The sequence below is a fragment of the Lissotriton vulgaris genome, chromosome 2_1 (genome assembly GCF_964263255.1).
Source record: "Lissotriton vulgaris chromosome 2_1, aLisVul1.2, whole genome shotgun sequence".
NCBI lineage: Eukaryota > Metazoa > Chordata > Amphibia > Caudata > Salamandridae > Lissotriton > Lissotriton vulgaris.
This window is the reverse complement of record NC_141687.1, coordinates 595,650,512-595,675,152: the sequence shown is the minus strand read 5'-3', so window position 1 is coordinate 595,675,152 and position 24,641 is coordinate 595,650,512. Positions and strand designations below refer to the sequence as shown.

The 24,641-nt window shown below is 45.7% G+C and overlaps 1 protein-coding gene across 3 annotated transcripts in view; it reads left to right on the top strand.

Moving 5' to 3' along the window:
* Nucleotides 1-24,641, top strand: part of COL16A1 (collagen type XVI alpha 1 chain) — an 831,382-nt gene that overhangs the window by 743,122 nt on the left and 63,619 nt on the right. For all 3 annotated transcript variants that reach the window (XM_086955641.1, XM_086955640.1, XM_086955639.1), the window contains 4 exons: nucleotides 18,535-18,606; nucleotides 20,733-20,786; nucleotides 20,898-20,942; nucleotides 21,244-21,288. In XM_086955641.1, coding sequence (XP_086811767.1) covers nucleotides 18,535-18,606; nucleotides 20,733-20,786; nucleotides 20,898-20,942; nucleotides 21,244-21,288 — 216 coding nt within the window. The remainder of the gene's footprint in view (nucleotides 1-18,534; nucleotides 18,607-20,732; nucleotides 20,787-20,897; nucleotides 20,943-21,243; nucleotides 21,289-24,641) is intronic.

Here is a 24,641-nt window from a genome sequence, read left to right as displayed (position 1 = left end):
ATTATACTAGAATACTGCATGCCCACCCCTGTGCCCACCCTGGTGGATCCTGTGCCCCCTCCTGTGATGGCTCCTTTCCCGCCCCATTGATGGCTTCTCCCTCCCCCCCCCCCCCCCGCCTGTGATGGCTCCTGTCCCCCCCTGTGGTGGATCCTGTCTCCACCCTGGGGTCCTGGAATGGCTCATGCAGCGCAGGTGAAGTTCTTGAGGGGCCTCTTGTCAAAAAGGCTCAGCTCAAAATTAATATGAAAAGGTGGGCGAGTGAGTAAGTGAAGGGATGGGTGGATGGCTAGATGAATTAGTGAAAGGGTGAATGGATGAATGAAAGATTAAATAGATGGATAATGAGAGAGGATGGATGGATTGATGAATGAGTGGAAGGATGGAAGAGAGAAAAGGGAAATAGCTGGATGTATGGGTGGGAGGGTAGATGGATGGGTAAAAGGGTGGATGGATGAGTGAAAGCATGGATGAGTGAAAAGGTGGATGATGAGTGAGTGAGTGGGTGGATGGATGAGTGGCATGATGGGTGGGTTGATGAATTGATAAATGCAAGGGTGAATGGATGGCCGAATGAGTGAAAGGGTGGATGCAAGGATGGATGAGTGAGTGAAAGGGAGGGTAGATGGACAAAAGGATAAATAGATGAGTGACGGAGTGAAAGGATAAATGGATGAGAGAAAGGATGTATCAGTGATAGGGTCAATGGATGGATTCATGAGTGGATTAGTAGATGGATGAGTGGGTGGAAGGATGGAAGGAAGGATGGCTAAGTGAAAGGTTTGATGGAGAGAGAAAGGGAGGATGGATGGATGACTAAAAGGGTGAATGGGTGGAAGGGTGAGTGGATGGATGAGTGAATCGATGGATGGATGGGTGGAAGAGTGGATGGATGAGTTTACAGATGGATAGGGTGAAAGCGTGGATGGATGGATAATGGATGGATGAGTGAAAGGGTGGATGGAGGGATGGATGAGTGAAATGATAGATGGAAGGATGCATGATCGAAAGGTTTGTAAATTGTTGAATATGTTTGGATATGGCTGGGCTTACTTCTATACTATTGCGCGACCTCTGATGTGTCTGTAAAACGTATCCAATTGTCCTGAATTTTGACCTCCTGAATTTCGACCCTTTGTCCTGAATTTTTACACTCACCGTCCTGAATTTGCACCAATGCCAGTTGGTCACCCTAGCTTGAACAGTAGTTCTGAAGTTACTTTCTGGAAAAAAACGGGTTCACTTTCTCTAGAAAGACATTGAATATAAACATAGGACAATACAGTCGTTTTTAAGACGACAGATGTCCTTCCTTTAGCTTTCATCATTTAGTGACGAGAAGTTACTACGATGAGAAAAGTGTTTTTACATTTTTTCTACACTGAAGTAAGATGGGGTCACTCTGGCGCACAGGCAGCTATGTCACACAGATAAATGCAGTTTGCTAACAGGAGGCTGGTCACTTGGACTGAGGGAGAAAAGTCAGCGTAGACAGAAGTGTTCTTACGTCACGGAGCACTAGAATTCAGACTTGATTGGCCGTGGTTTAAAGAATGGCAGTGGTGCGCGTTTTAAAGCTGCACAAATTGAATTTTGAGTTTTATATCACGATTTAACCCAAGTTCTTAGAGAGCTCTGACTTTGTGCTCCTAAATAAATACTAGCCGTGTCGCTCCTCCAAGCTCTGGATGAGACGGGGTGGTTCTGTGGCACAGCCCTGCATCATGGCTCAGGTCCATATTCATAAACCCGCCACGGCCTGGCGCCATGTTCTAATTCATTACCTACAGATGACTAAACTCCCTCGAGAACTGTTTCACTGCATGTATTAAAATGCCATTTCAATGCTGGAACAGAGAGAGTGTCGCGTGAGGTCTCTGGCACGCGCGTCAGGGTCGTAGAAGGTGTCGCTGTGAATGAATCCCGTTGTGCCATGCCGGGGTGAGTGCGTCATATATTATTGAACTGAGAGGCATTTCTTGCATGGTATGGGGTAGTGAATACGACCTTGGCTGATTTGCATTCGTGTGACCTTCAATACGTGTTTGCTGTGCGGTGCCTCTGTGGCAGAAGCGTGTCCACGTGCTGGCGGACCCTGGAAGGTTCCCATTGCGAGGGGTTTCTTGCAGTTAGTGTTTGCTCCTGTAGCACTGAAGATTTCTGTCTAATTAGCATCCCTGCCAGATATGGTGTCTGACTGCATGTAATTATGGGTGGTTGTATGCGTATGTCCTTTAGCTCTTCACCTCCGCTGAGCAATGCCTTTAGATGTTTAATGATGCTGCTGAGGTGTGCCGGGTGGCGTGGGATAACCAGGGGCATTCGCTCCGTTGCTTTATTTTGTTTGCAATTCAAAAGCTCAGGGTGAGAGCAGAGCACGTTCCAATCCTCCGTCAATTAGTCTGGCAGTGTCCTTGCTGTTAAAGTGCTCAGTGATTCTATTATATTAAAATGCTTCTCCATTCTTGGGGATAGCCTGCCACCTATTGGAGAGAAGCACAATTTCTTCTTAGAATGGATCCGATCCTATTTATTTCTTTTGTTTATTTATGTATAAAGTTTTTATTAGCGCGAGCTTGACCCCGAAAGGTATCAGAGCGCTTCACATTTCGGAACGGGAAGAACATAGTACAAGGAAACAAAGGGGGTTACAGAGAATAACTTATTTAACAAATACCATAACGTACCAAGATGAAAGCTAACAGTACTTAATAGGGTATAACGGACAACCCTGAGCTTTATCGATGATAGACCCAAAAGAATGTAGTCAGAGGGTCACTGAGAAAGCAGACGAGCCATGACCAATTAAGGCAAGAACTTGTTCATTAGGATTATTTTTACTTCATGTTGGAAGGCAGCCGTGTACGGGATTCTGCGGGCGTCCGGTAGGAGAGAGTTCCAGATGCCGAACCAGAGAAGACTCAGGACCACGTTCTCTTTTTGCGAAAGGTCTGAGGTTTCAATAGGGGAGAATTTGCACTCCTTGATGGTCTACCCCTTCCAGATAATTCTAGCTTTTGAGCCAGGTACACAGGGGTTTTGAAATGGAGGGCTTTGTGCGTCATACAGGCATTCTTTAGCTGTAATCCTGCATTGTAGGGTAACCCGTTTAGAGAACTTAGAGCTGGGGATATGTGAGCAATTCTCTTTATGCCCGTAATCAATCTAGCAGCGGCATTCAAGGAGGCCCTGAGAGGGGCGGAGGTATGTTTGGGGAGGCTACAGAGCGTAACGCTACCATAATCTAGCCTCAACAGGACAAGTGCTTGAACCACCTGCTTGAAGACTTCTTGTGGAAGGAATGGTTTTAGATTTCTAAGAATCCTCATTTGGTAGTTGTCACCCTTGCACATCTTCCTAATATGATTCTTCATGTTCAAGTGCGTGTCCAGGGTGATTCCAAGAGATTTAGCTGAATCAATGATAAGAGGGGCACAGTTGAAGGCAGTGAGGTGTTTCATCCAGAGGTCTATCTTGGGGTGTGATTTTGAGGAGATATAGGAAGGAATTCTGTTTTGGCGGTATTGAGCAGGAGGTGGTACTCAGTTATCCAGTTTTGGGTATTTGTCAGGGTAGAGTTGAGTGAAGTGAAGGCATCAGAAGAGCTGATTTTCAGATAAAGTTGTGTGACTTCCGCATACACATGAAAAAGAATATTCATGGAGTTTAGTGTATTCAATACAGGTTCCAGAAAAATATTAAAGAGTATGGGAGAAAGGGCAGACCCTTGAGGGACCCACATGAAGACTGTAGAACGCCTGGAAAGGGATTGATTCACCTTGACTCTTTGGTATCTGTTGGGAAGAAAGGACAAGAACCATTGCAATAACAGGCCGGAAATGCCCATCCGGCGTTCCAGAATGGCTAAGAGTTTGTTGTGATTAACCATGTTGAATGCGGAAGAAAGTTCAAGGAGGATAAGGAGGCAAGATTTGCTTTGGTCAACTATTTTTAAAATGTCATCCATAATGTGGGTGAGCGGCAATTCAGTGCTGTGGCCTCTCCAAAAACCGGATTGATGATGATCCAGGAGTTTGAAATTCTCAATGTGCGTGCAAAGTTGCGATTGCACGCATTTTCCTAGGAGCTTAGCCAGAGTGGGGATGTTCGAGAACTTTGCAGCGAAAGTTGTTTGAGATCAGTTCTGTCTGCATTCGATTTTTTTAATACCTGAACAGCTCTTAGACATTCGAGGATCTTGCCTTGTGATAAGGAGGCGTTGACAATCTTTGTCCAAAGGGGGATGAAGGCATCCTTAATTTCTTTGAAGACAGTCAGTGGCAACGGGTCGCTTAAGTGATTAGAAAGGTTGATACTAAATAGGGTTTTATAGATGTTGTTTTCACTGAGAGGAATGAAAAAGTCCCAAGTGGCCTTGTTCTTGGTGCTAATACTAGGTGGATTTAGTCTCTCCGAGAAAACAGGAGGATCCACGATCTCATATGATGGAAGAAGGGCCTTCTTAGATTCGAGGTCATTACTGATGAGTTTAGTTTGCTCCACAAAGAAAGCAGCCAGATCTTCGCATGACGGAGAGTCGACTCCTGAGTCAAGGTTGTTGGGTGCTGTCATGATTGTTGTTTGACGATTTCCAAAAGTTTCTTGGGGCGATTTGCGGCTTGAGAAAGTTGTGATCTGAAGTAATCGGCCTTAGCAGTTTTAATTCTTTTATTATATGAGCTCCTTACCGATCTAAGCACTTTTAGGTGATCCAAGGAAGGTTTGGATCTCCAGAAACGTTCCGCTGCCCTAAGGTTGTGGCATTCAGAGTTTAGGTTGTCGTTGAACCATAGTTTGGAGAAGGCATTTTTTCGTTGTAGAGGTGCTATGGAATCCATGATACCAGAGATAGTGGAGTAATAGAAGTCAGTGAGGTCATGTACATCAGACATGTCATCTTTGGGAGACCATTCAGAAAAGGGGGTGGTGATGAACAGAGTGTCTGAATTAAGCAGACCACTCTTACCCAGTCCAAAGATCAGGGCTTGATCCATCACCGTTATTTGCATGTAGCCAGGTTCTGAGCTGGGATGGTGCAGTGAGCTAAAAAACGGTGATGGATCAAGCCCTGATCTGTTGACTGGGTAGGAGTGTTCTGCTTAATTCAGATACTCTGTCCATCACCACCCCCTTTTCTGAATCGTTTTGTCCACCATAAGCGTGGAAGGGTATACTCAGATGTGAGTCCCTTGCTCACTGCACCATCAGGATTCAAGCAAGCCGGGCCGAAGACGGCTGTAATGCCAGAAACCGGTCCCCGGAAGCTTGTTTCCTTACCAGTAAAAGAATTGGCTTGGTAGTTTGGTCTGCCCTGTTCCCATGATGCACTGGGCCAGGGACAGACTAATTTGCATGTAGCCAGGTTCTGAGCTGGGATGGTGCAGTGAGCTAAAAAACGGTGATGGATCAAGCCCTGATCTGTTGACTGGGTAGGAGTGTTCTGCTTAATTCAGATACTCTGTCCATCACCACCCCCTTTTCTGAATCGTTTTGTCCACCATAAGCGTGGAAGGGTATACTCAGATGTGAGTCCCTTGCTCACTGCACCATCAGGATTCAAGCAAGCCGGGCCGAAGACGGCTGTAATGCCAGAAACCGGTCCCCGCAAGCTTGTTTCCTTACCAGTAAAAGAATTGGCTTGGTAGTTTGGTCTGCCCTGTTCCCATGATGCACTGGGCCAGGGACAGACTAATTAACATGTAGCCAGGTTCTGAGCTGGGATGGTGCAGTGAGCTAAAAAACGGTGATGGATCAAGCCCTGATCTGTTGACTGGGTAGGAGTGTTCTGCTTAATTCAGATACTCTGTCCATCACCACCCCCTTTTCTGAATCGTTTTGTCCACCATAAGCGTGGAAGGGTATACTCAGATGTGAGTCCCTTGCTCACTGCACCATCAGGATTCAAGCAAGCCGGGCCGAAGACGGCTGTAATGCCAGAAACCGGTCCCCGGAAGCTTGTTTCCTTACCGGTAAAAGAATTGGCTCGGTAGTTTGGTCTGCCCTGTTCCCATGATGCACTGGGCCAGGGACAGACTAATTTGCATGTAGCCAGGTTCTGAGCTGGGATGGTGCAGTGAGCTAAAAAACGGTGATGGATCAAGCCCTGATCTGTTGACTGGGTAGGAGTGTTCTGCTTAATCCAGATACTCTGTCCATCACCACCCCCTTTTCTGAATCGTTTTGTCCACCATAAGCGTGGAAGGGTATACTCAGATGTGAGTCCCTTGCTCACTGCACCATCAGGATTCAAGCAAGCCGGGCCGAAGACGGCTGTAATGCCAGAAACCGGTCCCCGGAAGCTTGTTTCCTTACCAGTAAAAGAATTGGCTTGGTAGTTTGGTCTGCCCTGTTCCCATGATGCACTGGGCCAGGGACAGACTAATTTGCATGTAGCCAGGTTCTGAGCTGGGATGGTGCAGTGAGCTAAAAAACGGTGATGGATCAAGCCCTGATCTGTTGACTGGGTAGGAGTGTTCTGCTTAATTCAGATACTCTGTCCATCACCACCCCCTTTTCTGAATCGTTTTGTCCACCATAAGCGTGGAAGGGTATACTCAGATGTGAGTCCCTTGCTCACTGCACCATCAGGATTCAAGCAAGCCGGGCCGAAGACGGCTGTAATGCCAGAAACCGGTCCCCGGAAGCTTGTTTTCTTACCAGTAAAAGAATTGGCTTGGTAGTTTGGTCTGCCCTGTTCCCATGATGCACTGGGCCAGGGACAGACTAATTTGCATGTAGCCAGGTTCTGAGCTGGGATGGTGCAGTGAGCTAAAAACGGTGATGGATCAAGCCCTGATCTGTTGACTGGGTAGGAGTGTTCTGCTTAATTCAGATACTCTGTCCATCACCACCCCCTTTTCTGAATCTTTGGGAGACCAGGCATATTTACAGTCAATTGCTAGACTTTCCTTGTTGATGTTCCTGAGGTCCCTTTTCCATTGTTTGATTTTCTACGGTTGATCCCTTTTCGGTATCACCTTCCTGTTAATAGAGAAGAAGATGCCATAGTGTTCGGACCAATAACAAGGGGTAATGTCCTCCAGTGTGATGGTATTACCTTTTGAGATGACGAGGTCCAGAATTTCTCCTTTGTTGTGAGTTGGACGGTCACAGAATTGCGTAAGTTCCAGATCCAACAGCAATACATTTAGGTAGATTACCGCTTGGTCCTTAGGGCTATACCTGTGAAGGTTGAAATCACAGAGGTAGATTTGGGACACTGAGGGGTCGTCATTGGAAGAGATGATTTCCATTAGTTGTTCAATAAAGAGGAGGTTATCACCAGTAGGGTGGTAGAAAGAATGAAGTTTGATCCTACCCTAGAAGAATAAAAGGCAGGTAGGTGCAAACACGATAGAGACAGAGATTTGCTAATTGTTTATATATCAAAGTGACCATCCAGTGAATGACGTAATAGTAGATCTCAAAACCCCGGCAGCCGTAATCAAGCAAAGCAGTTTCCTAGAAGGTCCAGTGTTGTTGATAGAGGCGTAGTACTGTCTAAAGAGAACCTTTTTTCCTATACTGAATGGCCCCCTTTAAAGGTATTCACACAGTGGAGACCAATAAAGACACACAACAAAATAGTAGAAGTGATTATTTTGTTCAAACATGAACCAGCGTCCCACAGTCCCTGCAGTGTCATCAAACTATTTATACCTGCTTTCAAATCAATCCCAGTATGTTTGCCAGTGCCTTCCCCTCCCCTCACCTCATAAAAATATCTCAGCCACTCAAACATACTTTGATTTTTGTTTTGATGAAGAAGCCTAGTCTAGACCCAGATTCTCGCGCTATTTATTGACCTAAATCCTGGCTTCTGCCTAGCCAGCATTTTCAGCTTGTTGAAAGTTAGCTCCTCTCAGCTAACTTGGAACAGAAGAACTGCCTGAGTGACTCCCAGGCTCGGTCACACCCTTGCCGAGGGACTGAAATGGGAGAATACATACTCACTGTGGCAAGCGAGTGCTCTCTCCTCCTCGACCACTGTATAGCCTTTTACACAGGCCGTTGTACAATGCTGGTGGGCAGCCATGCTCGATAGGACCTCCAATCACTGGCCTTTTTGCTAACCATCAGGTTTCAACAAGTAACATTGGCCTCTTAACTGTCCATCTCAGTGGACATCACCTACACTGTCATACAAGGCCTAAAAACATCGCCATCCTGTTTAATGTTGGTGGCTTAGTGGACTGATGCCTGTAGGGGCTTGTGTGCAACCTCATGGTCACAAGTTCAAATCCCGGCGGTAAAACGTCTGTCATTCAGCGCCAAGATAACCTTGAGTAAATGTCTGTTTTACCAACACATATGTTATGTTATGGTACCCCTTGCATTTATTTTCGCAGCTACTATATGTAACATTTAGGGGCCGATTCTGATCCTGGAAAAACGCTGTACAAATCGTGGTATGGAGCGTTTTCGCCATACAACTCGTACTTGTAAGGATTCCTCTACAACCTAGGAAGTACTATCCGTACAAATAGACACACTCCATACAAATTGTAAAAAAGACCATACAACTCGTATATACAAGCGATTCCGATTTGGATTGCTCTGTACGCGATGTCCCCATGTATTCCCGGCAGCAGTTTACAACCCGTCAAGTACGATTCGTACAAACAGCACACTGTGCGGCTCTTTTTTTACAGGAGCCAAAAAGTGCCGGGAAAACCTTGTACGCCCCGAAAACAGTACGAGACAGACCCACCCATGTACGCGTCGTACACCCCATGAATACACGGGTACGGTGCGTATGTTCGGTGCGTACAGATGACACGGAAAGTGGGGTACGGTGTGTATATACGCGATGAAGGGGTACTGGTCGTGTACACACTGTACAAGCACTGTACCCCAAAATCGCGTATGTACGCACTGTACCCCGAAATCCCCTGTGTACGCACCGTACCCCAAAATGGTGTATGTACGGTGCGTACATGTGCGATGTTGGGGTACGCACCATACACACACCTCGCATGTGGGCGAACCCCTGTACGCCTCATACCCCTATACGACCCGTACCCCGGTATGAGTTGTACCCCCAGAACGAGTCGTACCAGGGTACGAGGCGTATAGGGGTTCGCTTCGTTGCCCGGTACGTGTCATTCCTCGTATACAGGTCATTTTCCATACAAATCGTATGCTGACAACCCGGTACGAATCGTACTTGACGGGTTGGACAGCCTTTTTACAAATTGTATGGTCTTTTTTACAAGTCCGTGTAGTACAGCTTTTCCCGATCCAATTTGTAAGGATCGGGCCGATCTTTATGTATTTTTCCCATACGAATCTTACTACACTGGTTGGAAGGGACTTGTACAATTTGTATGGAAAAAAATACGGATCCGATTTGTATGGAAAATAAAAATCCAGGATCAGAATCGGCCCCCAAATGTGTGCTGGAAGCAGCCAAGTATATGTTAAAGTTTCTAACAATCCTTGGGCTACTTTGCATTGATGTGGTACAAGGACACAAAGTAAATAACAATTGCTGGTCCCGCTGCTGGTGTGAGGATTGACCTGCTCTGTGGACAGTGCAGCATTGAAAGATGTACGGCTGCTCAGTAATTCAGTGGAGGGAGATGAACCTGCTTTTAAGAGTGAGGCAGATATTCCCCTGCATGTGAGTGTAATGGGCGACATCACCCTCCCATACTTAGGATCCCTGAGGTGTGTGTGGTACCGACATACATCCTCCCAAAAGGCAACCTGGGAGAGCACCCTAAGAGTGCATCCCTTTCTATGTGGTGCACAATAGTGCACCTCCCATGAGCCTGCCCTTGCATCATTGACACACTGCAGGCAAATGGAACATTTGTTCCCTCATGTGCATGAACAATGACCCCATGCGGTACCTACACTCCTGTGTCATCGTACAGGCCCACAATGTGCCTCTGCACAATTTGCATTACAGTGGGGCAGTGGGTCATGATCATCTTTACAGCCCTTACGCCAAGGGCTACCCCCCCTGCTGCTCCAGTCCCACGATCAGCTACCAATTCGGTGAGACTCATCTACACCTCTGCCGAACTACTTGACCTCAGGCACGTAGCTGATTTTCCTCATGCTCTACCACATCTAGGGTATACCAATCCCATCCTAGGCCCATACCAATGTCCTATTTGCAGAAAGGAAACCCTTAAACCCGCAACAACTGTCCCACTACTGGTTCAAGCAGCGCTAATAAATGCCAGATCCCTCCCCAAACACAAGCTAGAAATTGCCGACTTGATTGACACGCATAAACTGGATCTCTTATTCATTACAGAGACATGGGGGGATGAAGCCTCCGGCCCAGACTTCAGAGCTGCCACCCCTATCAACTACAATGTATGCAGACTAGACAGGCCTAAAAATAAAAAAGGTGGAGGCATAGCAATAATCTATAAAGACGAGTTTAAACTCACAACGACGCAATCTAATTGTCCTGAATACGAGGCTTTCTTTTTCACACTAGGCCTCTCGGCCAAGTCATCGTTTAAGGGCATGCTAATCTATCGCCCTCCTGGGTCAAGATCCAAGTTTCTAGCCAACATAGGCAATATGATTGAAGCAGCTGCAGGCTCCCCTCACTTCACCATACTAGGTGACTTTAACTTTCACCTAGAAGCCTTCAACGACCACGATACTACGCAGCTAACTACAGACTTAGCAGCTGCCGGCCTGCTGCAATTGATAAAATCTCCCACGCACCAAGCAGGCCACACACTAGATGGTCTATTCACCAACAGTCCCTTTATAACCGTTACCCAAGTAATCCCCCTGATCTGGACAGACCATGCAGCGATATGTTTCTCTGTTGAAATTAACCCTACCAAACCTCCTACTACAACCTCCTCTCAATTTTCTTACAGAGACTGGAAAAACATCAATCTAGCTCATTTAACAGAGATGATGCAGGAAGGTCATATCCCCAATGAACAGGACCCCACTATAGCGTCTTCTAATTACTTGACAAACCTAAACACGGCCTGTAACAAACTAGCCCCGATCAAAATTTCCCACCGCAACAGGAAAATACCATCAGCTCAGTGGTTTACAGAGACCCTTCGGATTCAGAGACAGTATTGCAGGAACCTTGAAAGGCAGTGGCGCCGCCACTATAGCCCTGCAGACAAAATGACCTATAAAAACGCCCTTTCCATCTACAAAAGACTTATAGTTTCTGAAAAAAGTCGCTACTATACGTCACAAATCAACCAGGCGAAAAACTCAGTAGGAGAACTATTTCAGGTGGTTACAACTTTGTCCAATCCCCCCGCCGCGCGCCTAGAAGGCTCTCAGTCTCTATCGGACGCTCTGGCCAGCTTCTTTGAGGAGAAGGTTAGTTCCATTTTCCTCACCTTCTCTCATTCCTCCCCTTCCCCCTCCCCTGTGGCACTTCCCATCAATACTCCTCCCATCTTTTCATCTTTCGACACCATCAACCAGGAACACATTCAACATCTGGTAGCCAGCACCAAATCTGGATCCCCCCTCGACCCATGTCCCCCTGCTATCCTGAATCTCATCCCAGAAGCGATTTCTCCCGTGTTGTCTACTATCTGCATTGCCATGTTTTCAACAGGCATCTATCCATCGGTTTGGAAGGAGGCTATTATTAAGCCACTTCTAAAAAAGCCAACTCTGGACCCTCTTCTCCCCGCCAGTTATAGACCTATCGCCTGTCTCCCCTTCCCAGCCAAGATTTTCGAAAAAACAATGAACATCCAGCTTTCGAAATTCATTAATGACAACGATCTACTTGATGACACCCAGTTTGGCTTCAGACAGGGGCACGGAACGGAGACAGCACTGCTTAAAGCTGCAGATGAAATCAGAGCAACGATGGACAAGGGAGGAGCGGCGGTCCTAATACTTCTGGACCTTTCCGCTGCATTTGACACGGTCGATCATGTCACTCTGATCGACCGTGTCTCGGCTTTAGGAATAAGAGGCAAGGCCAAAGATCTTATTGCTTCATTCTTGGCCAATCGCCCTCAGACAGTCAAGATGGGTAATTTCACCTCCCAGACCTTCTCCCTCCCATGCGGAGTCCCACAAGGCTCCTCGCTAAGTCCGACGCTTTTTAATATCTATGTATCGGACTTAGCGAGGGTGATAAAATCGCATGGAATTGCCCTTACAACGTACGCCGACGATACTCAACTAGTATTATCGGTGCACAATAATGGAACATCTGTCGCAGCCAACTTCCAAGAGGGAATGAAGGTGATAAGCTCCTGGATGTCATCAAATTGCCTCAAACTAAACTCTGATAAAACGGAGGTGATGACATTCGGGAACTTGCAGCCGGCATGGTCCCCACAGTGGTGGCCATCTCGGTTGGGTCCCCCCCCCCCAACCTGTAGTCAAGGTCCGCAATTTGGGAGTCACTTTTGACAATAAGTTGACTTTTCTCCATCACGCCAACGCTGTGGTATCATCTGCCTTCTACACCCTAAAAAAAATTAAAAAACTACTTCCTTACTTACCACAGTCCGCGGGCAAAACACTTATCAGCACCTTAGTGTTCTCAAGAACCGATTATTGTAACTCCCTTCTTCTGAACGCTCAGGAAAGGGTACTCAATAAACTCCAGACGGTGCAAAACGCCGCGGCCAGAACCCTACTACACATCCCCAAATTCACCTCCACGTCTCCTTACATCAAAGAGCTACATTGGCTCCCTATTAGGAGCCGAATCAAATTTAAGGCTCTGTGTATAGCCTACAAAACTCTGAACAACTCCGGACCACAGTTCCTAAAAAAAGCCCTCTGCCCAGTGGAACAACCTAGGACCATACGATCGTCCTCAGCCTACTTTTTGAAAGTCCCACGGACAAGAAAGGCCAGATGGGGAGATAGATGTTTTACTATCGCTACTGCCAAGCTGTGGAATACACTACCACTCCACATCAAAACGGCCCCTACGCTGCTCAATTTCAGAAAGAGCCTTAAAACATGGCTGTTCTCTGCCTAATTCATCCTCATCGCAAGAAGTGAGTTCTGTAACGATAGCGCCGAGACACCCGTACGGGTATTTGCGCGCTTTAAAAATTGCATAAAACAAATAAAATAAATACTACAAAAGCACTAACGGCGACCAAAATATATACACAAACTCCCATCACATAATTTGTGAATATTTCTACCCCAATGCATCTTCAGCAAGTCTTGAATGTCTAATACTGAAAGCACTACAACTGTCTCTGCCTTATTGCCCTGACAATCAAGATCCTGTTTTTACATCCATTTAATCCCTTCATGCTTTAGTTGCATTGGACATTCATCATGGGCTAGTCATGTCACCATCTTAGAATGTTTTCAACAAAGGTGTTATCCTGGAGGTCAATTTGTCAATAATTTTACAGTGATCAATGTTTCTGATGGATATTCCTAACTGCAGATTTCTTACCTTTTTATTTTCAGTTTCTTTGTATGCAGATCCGGAGCAAGCTACTACTTTTTTTTCTCATAAATTTGGGTTGCATTTTTTTCCAAATTTATATCCGGTGATTAAGGGAATATGTTCTCTCCTAAAACTAGAGATTTATTATAATTTAAGCGTTGTAGAGATTGTTGCAAACAACTGTCTGTGACAGATCCTAATGTGGTATGCCTTTGGTAGTTTGGGCCACGACTCCAAGTCATACAGGGCCTGCGCCCTCATGAGCCCCAAGATGATCTGTGGCCACGAAGCCAAGCTGCACGCTCCCGAGCAAAACAGGGAGTCCCATAAGAACTAAAAGACTTATTACCATTCAAGTGAAGGACTCTGACTCATTCCCCTTCTCCTGGCTGATCCAACATCAGGCCATCATCACAATCCATCACAAACCAAGTCCCTGGGTAAGACCAAAACAAAAAAAAAGCACAAGAATGACCTAGTCCCAGGCTTGCCCCTCTTCCTCTGAAAAGTCTTTAGGGCGTCAAGGTGTCCCTGGTCTCATTCCAGATCCAATAGAAAAGAGCTGATTCCATAGCTGGCAATGTATCAATGGCAATGTAAATCAATGCATAAGGGGATGAGTAAGCATGGGCGAATTTTGCGAATCTCGCGTTAGCGAATTTTGCGGATTTGCGAACTCGCAATCCGCAAAATCCGCGAATTCTCGCGAATTTGCAGATTTTTTTTTTGTGTGTTTGCGCGGGTTTCTGCCAGTTCGCGAGGGTTTTGTACAATGTCGCAAATTGCGAACTTACCTGTCGGGTCGCAAGTTTCGCGAACTTGTTGTTTCTACGTGTCCAGCCTGTTTGGGACACTCTTCTTCATCACTGCCACTCTCTGTCACCACTGCCACTCTCTGACTACTCATGCCACCCTCTGGCCCACCAATGCCACCCTCTGTTTCATCACAGCACCCTCTGGTTGTCCAGTCAGTGTACATTATTATGGCAACGCAAGCACATCTTCCCTGCCTCAAGTGACCTGAATTAATTTGGGGCTGATTAATGTGTCACAGAATATTTTTTTAGCTGGCACCTGCTTCCTTAGTGCTTCCTGATTAGTGATCTTTTGCACTTGCTAAGTGCTTTCATTGTTGCAAAATTAGTTACAACACCTGCCCTGCCCCAACTGACAATAATGAATTAGGGGCTGATTAATGGATTTGAACTTCCAGCCTGGCTCCTGCTTGTCTCCCTTAGCTGTAATTCAGGACCTTTGTGGCATATGTGTAACTATTCTGAGGTTCAGAGCAGGGTCACATAATAGTTGCAACTGGCAACTGAACTCTGGAGGGGCCCCTCAGGAAGCACTACAGGAAATGTCTACTAATGATGAGCCTGAACTTTTGAACCTGGTAAGTAGTTTCAGTTTTGCTAAGATCGTATTTCTGCAATTTTGCACTTATTCGCGGGGCGCGAACTCACGCGAACAGTGCGAACAGTGCGAGCAAAATCCGCTGCTCGCGGATTTGCGGATTTTGCGGGAGATTCGCAAATCTCGCGGATTGCGAATTTACCGAAAATCCGCAAAATCCGCGAGCGAAACGGATTTTCCGCCCATGCTTAGTGATGAGGGGCATTGTGAGTAACATTAGCGCCCGCCAGGTCAGCAGCACAAAACGGCTGCAAAACGCTGGCTGTCCTCTACGAGAAAATTGATTAATTCACAGGTGCGACCGCATACCTGTTCGATCCCCTGAGTGCAATACCAGTGCTTCTGTGAACGTGAGAATACGGTGAAGCGCGGCAGGGACCATGATCTACATCAAAAAGCACACGAGTTGGGACTTCCATTGTGGCAAGAAAGGTAGGAGCAACAACGGGCGAGCCTGGAGAGAGTGTGGAGCAGCAGGACCCCAGGGGACTTGGTCCGGTGGGCACTCGAGCGGGATTTCAGTGCCCGATGACTCTGCCTGACCTTAAGATGGCGGCTTGCATCTCGTCGAGCAGTTAACTGTCGACTGTCCTGTTTACATGAATGCCATCCGGGACACTTACTACCAGCTAGTGCCCTCAAAGCAAGGAGGCATGTAAAATCCTGCGCCTTTGTGGTATGTGCAAGCCCACTGCCACGGGCCCGCAGCACCCATTTCCCTCCTACCAGTGGCCTCCCCTCCTGTGCCTAAAACGCTGCACTGCCAAGGGGAAGGTGACAGAAGTGAAGAACTTTGTTGTTGCTAGCCTCCATTGACGGTGCTACATTCGAGGAGTAATGATGCTCCTGCCGGCAACACCACCTGCCACGTAAAGGGCGGTGCGGGGCTCACACCTATGCTGCCAAAGAAGGCGACAACTAAGGTCACTAATTTTTTTTCCCCCACAGACAAAAGACAGCCAGCTGAATATGGTGATCCCACGACTGCCATGGCTCTCACCAAAGAATGGCCCCAAGTCTTGCCTGATTCTAAAATGGCACCCGCCAGGGAAATACCATTGGTGAGGGAGGATCCCGAGGTTTTCACTAGTCAAAAAGCATTACAGGATAAAGAATCTCAGTACAAGAGACAAGACAAACTACTGAGTCACGGGGTCAAACAGTCCCCCTTAAGCATCACTTCTTACCTGAAACTTGCCTCACTCTAAAATGGTGCCCAGACTTCAATTTATGACTGAGACCCCATCTAAGCGTTGGGCCCGTTTACTCTACCTTCTTGGGCCCCCACAAGGTTTTTCACTCCCACTGCTGATCTGCCAGATCTGACCCTCTTTCCCAGCACCCTTTCCCCCCTTCCACCCTTCCCTCTAATGGGGACTTGTGTCTTCCGTATTAGACTTTTGCAACTGTAACTATTTTAACCATGTGTCCTTTACCAAAGCACTCCTCCCCTTGTTGGGGAGGGATCCAGCATTTATACCCTGGAGTCTCAGAGATCCCTCTGAGAGAGTCCACAGCGTCAAGGGAGCCACACACATCAGAGGTGTGGGAATGGTGCCTCTTGACAAAGTACTCCATCACCCCTTGTTGGGGAGGGATCCAGTTTGTATGCCCTTGAGTCTCAGAGACTCCTCTGAGAGAATCCACAGCGTAAAGGGAGCCACACACAGGGGAGGTGTGGGAATGACAACATTTCCACTGGGATCACAGCACACCGGATGTTGGACACTGTTTTTCCCTGTCTCCTGCTTGTGTTTCTTTCACCCTCTCCAACCTCTTTCCTGCTTTCATTCTTTGTCTACCTTTTGTCTACCTCCCCTGCTCCTATCCCCTCTCCCCTGAATCTCGCCCCTTGCCCGCTTTTTCCCTTACATATGTTTTTAACACATGCAACTAAGCTCCAGCAACTTGTAACTGTGCTCTGAATCTGTGTAACTTGTAACTATGTAACTTGTAACTATGCTCTGAAACAATGCTCGTCCTCATGTAAAGCGCTCTGATACCTCCGGGTCTAGCCAGCGCTATATAAAACTTTTCAAATAAATAGCTGGTCCCAATGCACCCGAATTGTCAGGATCCTCAGTGTCACCACACCAGATTGAGGCATTTAAGAATGCCTTTCTTCACATCTTTAGCACCCTACTGACTACCTCTGGCATGTCTTCAGGCCCGTTGCTCTGTGGAGGCTTCCTGTTGGGTAGTCGGTTTACCAATGGTGGATCCACCCTTGACCCCATCTGTGCCTCCCAAAACCAGCTTTGAGTTCAGCTTCGACTTCAAAGCAGACTCCACCCCAGTACCATGATCCTTGTTGGTTCCTACCGCACAGACATGGCATCAACGCTGTCGATGCCAGAGATCTTTGATCTGATTGTCCTGTCCGACTCTGAGCTGAATCAGCTTTGACCTCGGTCAAAGCCACGTTCTGGCTCAGGTACCTCGCCCACTGAACTAATGCAATCTGACTCTGACAAAACTGCTTGCAGAGGAGCCACACTCCAGTGCTCCACAAGCTTTTTGGATTTGACTCTGACAAGAGCCAACTACGGTTTGGTGATGGTGATGGAGATGAATGTGTTCCTTTGTTTGATGATGAGAATTTTTTTATGGGGCTACAAGTGGCCAGTGGACTGGATAATTCCCCTAACACGGGGTTGTTATCACGCTTGGCCATTCCATAGATGAATCTGCTTCATTCACCATGGTCATTAGATGGGTGGCAGAAGCTTTGGATTTTCAGTTACTTTCCACTGATTAGAAATAGGACCAGCAAGTCCATGTCATTAAAATTGAGCAGGAATGGGTCTTTTAGGGCTCCCTGTGGTGGTCACTGATGTACAGCTTGTCTTCATGGTTGCAGATCACCTACGGGATCATCAGGGCATACTCCCACATGAATTGGAGCTGTGGCCCAAATCCAAACAACTGAGGCACACCTCATGGGGATCTCTCACAGACATTTGTTTGAAACAGTCCATATGAGGCTTAACCCTGTAGTTTTAGAAGGGGACATATTTCCCTGCAAACTGGATATAAATTTGGAAATAGGGCTTTTCTACTGATGAGTAGAAAGTAGGAGCTAGTTCTGGATCTGCGCATGAAGGTGGGAAAAGAAAGGAACAAAAGGGCAAGGAATCTATTCACCAAAAGAGTGTAAGCAAAGATAAGTAACTTGTTCAACAGGAATCTGTTTTACCATCAATGCATCTTTTAAAGAAGCATGTGCATGCAGTTCTCTCTTAGTGGCAAGATCATATGCTGGTTATGTTTACCTCCCGAATTGATTGTTGCGACAGAATGTATACTGATCTGCCTGTCCAGATCAAGGCCCAACTAATCTGTGTCCTGAGGCACTCTCACCACATCTACCCAACACTTGTAACTTTCCTCTTGTTTCTTTCAAAACGAAGGCCTAAGTCAAGGCCATACACATGGTGCACAAGTCCCCTCGGTATCCTCATTACAGTAGCAGACATGAGACTTTAGGTTTGTGTTGAATTGTTTCTGTGTAAAATTAAGATCTGTGACACTCCTTCGAAATAAATATTCTGTTGTGTTATACAATGTTGGATATGTACCAGAATGGGCTTTGCATCTCTATCTTTGTTTGAGGGTTCTCCACATGTCTTCATGATTGCTCTATGTATTGGAATGTTGGCCTACAGAACTGGATGTGTATAGTACAGACATTTCTTTCATAATCTAATTTATTTCTTTTCCCTTGACTCCAGGGCGGCGAGGGAATGAGAGGTTCTCCTGGGCAGACTGGACCGCCTGGATCGCAAGGACAACCTGGCATACAGGTAGGCTTTCCTCATGTTATCTGTTGTGAATTCTGATGGGGTTTTTTCAATGTTTTCCAATGTTTTAAAAAAACAGTGGTTATCAGTGTTTTTTCTTTTTCTTTTGATTCGTACATAATCCTGGGGATGGTGGTGTTCCAGAATTTATTAAGAAATGTGCTTTAATGTACTTTCCTCATTCATTCCTGTTTCTAATAGTTCTTTCATGCTTTCCTTCTCCTAACTCCGTTCATTGAACCTTTTCATTGAATATGCTTTTTCAAGTAAATAGTTAAATTTCACTCAACCCCTTGCCCGTCTAATTTCTCAGTAGTCAATTCCTTCTTTCGAGAATGTCATGGATGTGAATAAACGGAGATATCTATTAAGGCTTGACTGTAACAGAAACAAGGATAATGGTGGGCATTTAACACACCTTCTTGCTGATCTGACCTTCAGACAAATGTCTAAGAGATGCTGAATGAAGGACATGAAATATATATAGTGGGTGTTCTGTGCTCCTCTATTGCAAGCCAGTGTTACTCTGTCTTGTTAATTGGCTTGAGATACCAAAAAAGACCGGGGCTGATGAATCTATTTCTACTGTCTGATTGGGGGTTATTTCAGCTCTGTCTGGTCGTAGGGGAGAGGCCTGCCAATACATTATTATATGCATACTGTTTGCTATGGGGACCTTGGTGACAGCAAAATGTGCAGCTGTAGGAAGAAGCAGCTAAGATAGTAAAGACACTTCATCACCTGCAGGATGCCTTGGGTTCACAGTGGGAACGAAGTTTATTTTACATTGTTGGTCCGTGTCTGTGGGTGTTTGTATTAAACTGAGGACCTCTACACATTGATTTGTACCAAGCATGTGGGTAGGTCTTTGTGTTTTTAATGTAGTGAGGGGATGTGTAACTGCCAGGCATTTGTGACAGTGGCAGAAGAGACTTTACTTTTTATTCTGTTCAGTGGGCACTGTTTTGCTGCATTTTCCAAAGTGGGGCAAAGAACAAGCACACATCAATATGTTTTCGTTAAATGTGGTCACAGTGTTTTGTACAGGTGATGTTGTTGAGTGCCACGCATTGTTTTGCCACCCTATGTTCCACGCTGCGTTTTGACATGGAGGCAGTAGGAAGTAAAGTGTTACTTGATGATTCTGGGTCTGCATCAATGTCAAGGTGCCTGCTCAGAATGGGTCCATGCACCTTTTTTGGTGAAAAGGCACCATCTGCTGCACATGTTTGGGAACTGCTAGTTGTGCTATCTACAGCTTATACAATAACTCATCATTTGTGTGTATTAATGTTGGCTCTGAAAGCAGTACAGATTCACCCAAACCAGCTCATGGACCTCTGTGTATGTTGCATGGGCAGAGAGCACAGTCCTGACATGGCCCCTATCCTTCTGTATGAAGGGATACAGCTCCTATATGCGCGCATTTTAGACAATCACATTCTAAACCTAAGAAAAAGAGTGTTGGGGGCAGTGTTTTTTGGGAGGACATTGATTGTGGATGCATTCATAGGCACTGTGATCTTTGTTGCCATAATCCTGATTGAGGTTTCGGAAAGGAAAGCTCTGTCCCGCTCTCAGTGAAGAACAATGAGGAGGCTCCCTGCCCTAGACCGAGGCACTCTTTAGAGTTCTGCTGGGAACCTGCTGGCCACTACCCAGCAACAGGAGGTGAAAAGTGAGCTGCATCCTTAGGATGTGAGCCATGCACCCAAAACAGGAGCGGAAGTAGTTTCTAAGGAGGGCCCAGGGGCCTTGCAGATGTCCACAAAGGTATATTAAGTAGATGCGCATGGCTCACGTGGATCAGAGCTGAAGCATCCTTCCCAGAAAAGTGCTTGAGGTAGGGACTGTATTTATACTGTTTGACACCAGAGGGCTCAAATCAGTAAAAGTGCAGCAAAATCCGGTGTGGTTTCTACTAAAAAACAGATTTTCCCTTCGGTGATGTTTTTTCGGTTATAATCAGTTTTAAATGAAACTCAGAAACCCTACATACAGGTAAACCTCCATGTTTTTAAGGAAACCAACTTATGCCTTCTGTCAGCTCAAGGCCATCACTTTTCTACAATCTAGAATCCTGTGTGCGCATAAATAGTTCATGTGTCTTTTCTTCTGTGGTTTTTCAGGGCCCCCCTGGTATAGAAGGCCCAGATGGAAAGGATGGAAAACCAGGACAACGGGTGCGTAGAGTGAAAAAATATCATCTATTATCACAGCTGTTGGAACACTATTGTTTTCTTTCCTGAACTTTACCTGACACGCTCTTAACCAAATGTTGTCATCTTTTCTAGGGACCACCAGGTCCCCCTGGAAGCCCAGGTCTCAAGGGCCATACGGTAAGGCAGAGGTGTTCTTTCTTACTTTGTCGGTGGGAGGTGGGTTAGAGATGTACAGATTAAAACACCCCTTTCAAGGTAAAGATGTAAAGCACATCAGAGGTAACAAGCAATTTGAGATTTACTTCCCTCTGTAGCCTGCTGCTAGGGACATCTCCCAAACACTGAATGCCCTGTTCTAAAATCCACACATAGGTTTTGAGGGACTAGGATAGGAACCAATAGGAAAAAGTGGGATTTACAGCTGCAGATTTTCAAAATTAATACTGACTCATGTGGTGATGTCTGCTTCTCCCTGTAGGGCTTCAAAGGAAAACCAGGACATCCCGGACTTCCAGGAATGAAGGTAAGCAATGCTTTTTATGATGCCAATAAGCCTTCCCTGTCAGCAAAGGACTATTAACAGAGTAGTATGATGCTGATCATGATGGAAGAGCTTCTAAGATGTCAACCAATCATTCCATTAAGAAGTTTCATTTGATCATTTCAAGACAATCGTAAAAGCGCGGACAAAAAAAAGAGTGCATGATCTGTAAAAGAAAAAATTCATAACACAAATATCAGATCTTAAAAATTCAGCAAGTTGTGTAAGCCAATAGAACTCTTCAAAAAGTTCCCAACTGCAAACAATACCAAGGGGCCAGACAACATGCGTATAAAATAAAATGTAGGCTTGTGGTGATAAAAACCATGTAATTAAAAAATTATCAATAAAAACGTATGTTTTAAAGGCACATAATATGCAACAAAAAAAGATAAAATGCATCAAAGTCTGGACAGAAGCCTCATCACAGGGGCAGATTGAAATGGACGATTAATTATATTGACCTAGAGGAAAGCACAGTTTGCACCTAATAGTGCTTACCCAAAATGTTGGCGACAAAGACCTTTCCTACATGTTGTTTACAAAATGAAAATAAGGTTCAATCCCACTGCAAGTTTGAATCATAACATAGTTCCTCACTATGGGCTATTTTAGTTCGCCCGCTTCTCGGCTCACCCTAGAGCAGAGGTCTTCAAACTTTAGGATGCCGAGACCCCCCATTCAATATTTTCAGGCATAAGGACCCCTCTCCTGACAATAATTTCTAAACCTGTAGGCAGGGCTACTGGAATTATGAGGCAGGTGAGGATCAAATTACACGACAGGCTTGACCAAATTGTGTGGGAAGAAAACGTAAATAATGTTATGTGATGCCGCGTATTTTGGGTTAGCATTGCTACCTTATTTTTACACACAGTAACACTGAGAAATGATTTCACCCTATCAGTACCAGTTTATAACCAAAATACAGCAATTAACATCAGAAAGATGTCTATTTAACCTTTGTGATGGGCCTTCCACTCCACAGGAATATGTGCTGCCACATTAGAAGCTCCCCTGGCCCTGGCCGGGACCAGCAGAGGTCCCTTAAAATCCTGGCGGTCTTGTGCAGAGTTAAGCTCTTTACCTATGCTTCTTTCCTCTCACCCCCTCTCCTAATCCAGGATCCCTCTCTCAATTTGCAGTCCACTTCTATCACCCCTTTTTAAAATGTCTGAACTCTCCCCATTCAACCTCTCACTTCACCTTTAACCACCTTCTGCAATTCTGTCTTTTTACTGCCCTCATCTCTAACAGTCTCTCACATTGATCTCATGGCCTCTCTGGCCCATCACCTCCTGTGCCCCTCAGCACTTCTTATTCACCTCAAGTCTCTCTATTCAAATTTTTGTCTATTTGTATCTTACACCTTTTCAGTCCCCCCATTCATCTTCCACACCTTTGTTCTTCCACACCTTCTTGATCCATCCCTCTCCCCTTTTACCTCAGCACCAGTGCCTAATTTGAGCAGGTGGTTTCCCGTGCTTGGCACTGGCACCAAATTGTGCACACTGGCACTATGCGAGTCTACCACATGGTGGCTCTGTCTAATCTGTGTAACTTAGAGATGAGCAGAACAGCTGTTTATTAATTCAATATACATTAAAAATGATGAACTCCTGACACCCATGCCATTCTTATAGCTTTGGACGCTTGAAATAGTCTGAATAGTCAAACTTGTACAAGTGTTATGGTTCGTAGTTGCATAGGTATGGTCATTGGCCGGGCAAGCAAGACAATCGGTGGGTGGTTAAAGTTGTAGTGGACTTATGGTGAGGGCCCTGACACATGTTTTATTACAAATTGGTCACTGCTCAGCACCCACCCCAGTACTCCCTCTCTTCCCCTATCACTGCTGTCTCGCACACAGTCCTATGATTAGGGTTGCCAGCTCATTATTTTTAAGTCCCAGATGGTACGAAAATAAGCGGTCACCTAAAGCTGTATTTTCAGCACTTATCTGTGCATACCTAGAACAGCAAATATAAATAGAAAGCACTTTTAATTGTGTTCTAGGGCTGCCTCAATGACTGATAATTAAAGGGAACAAAGACAGAAAAGTCACATAACAAATGAATACATATTTTTTTTATGTATAACTCTATTTAGTGTCAAAAGGACGTCTTTGCAGGCTCTTTAAACAGTACAGGGCTGGCATTTATTTTTGGCAACCCTACTTTATATTCCTTTTTATGAAATGCATTCTCACACTACCCCAGTAAATGTAAAATGCAAATGTATGGAACAGGCAGAATGGGGGGCCAGGGGGTACTGGAACTAGAAACAACCTGAAGCCTCTGTAACCAGTTTACAAAAGGTATGTAAATATGCTAACGATCTTTAATGACCAGTGAAAAACTTGGGTGTGCCAGAGATAAGACTCCAGACACTGCCCTACCGAACCCCCAGCAGCTCCAGCTGCATCCGCCCGGGCTGAGACAGACAACGGGTGAGGAGGGGGGCTGAAGCTATGGGCCTGGGCAGAAGTGTGAAGGGAATGCACGACCCCCTACCTATCCCTCCTCGCCCCCCCCCCAGGGCGTCGCCCCCCACAGTTTGAATACCCCTGCCCTAGAGAGTGTCAGAATTTTTTTTAACCTTTGGTCTGTCCCCATTAATAAATTCAGAGAAGTAAACAGGTTAGGCCTTACCAGAGGTTCCATGATTTCCTTAATGTATCTGAACCATTGAATTCAAGGCCCTGGTCGCATACCAGGCAGTTGGTAATGGCCGTGCGATTCAGATGAGCGTGCTTATTTCCCAATAATGAAATCCAAAGGAGAAGCGAAGCCAATTTCATGGGGTCCTCAATGTAATTGAGCGCAGTGCCTCATGTGTGCAAATATGCATGCTCAATGGCGGGAGCCCCAGCAGTCGCCTCCAAAAGCGATTCTCTTCTTGCCGTAGCATTGAGCAGTTTCGATATCCTCAAATGGAGACCCTGGAGGTCATGACTGGGATGCACTTATGTTTATAGATTTCTAGACCAGGTGATAGAGGTTCATTTCACACCTTTCTGTCTAACTCAAAGATGGCCCCACAGACTGATTATAAAGGAGACTTCTTTGTGATATGCAAGGTAACGAGGAACTCCATGTGTCAAAAGTCACTCCAAATACACAAATTCAGTTACTCACATGGTGGGCTTTCCCTTAATGGTGAGGGGTCCAACCTTGGATTGCTGTTGGCCACATACCATACATTGCGAATTAGAAATGTTGGTCTCAAGATCCAAATTGTCCATAAACTTAAGAAAGCTGTCAATTTGCATAAAGCAGTGTTAGGACAGGAAAAAACATATCTGAGGTTAGCCTTTACCATTTAAAATCAGTAAA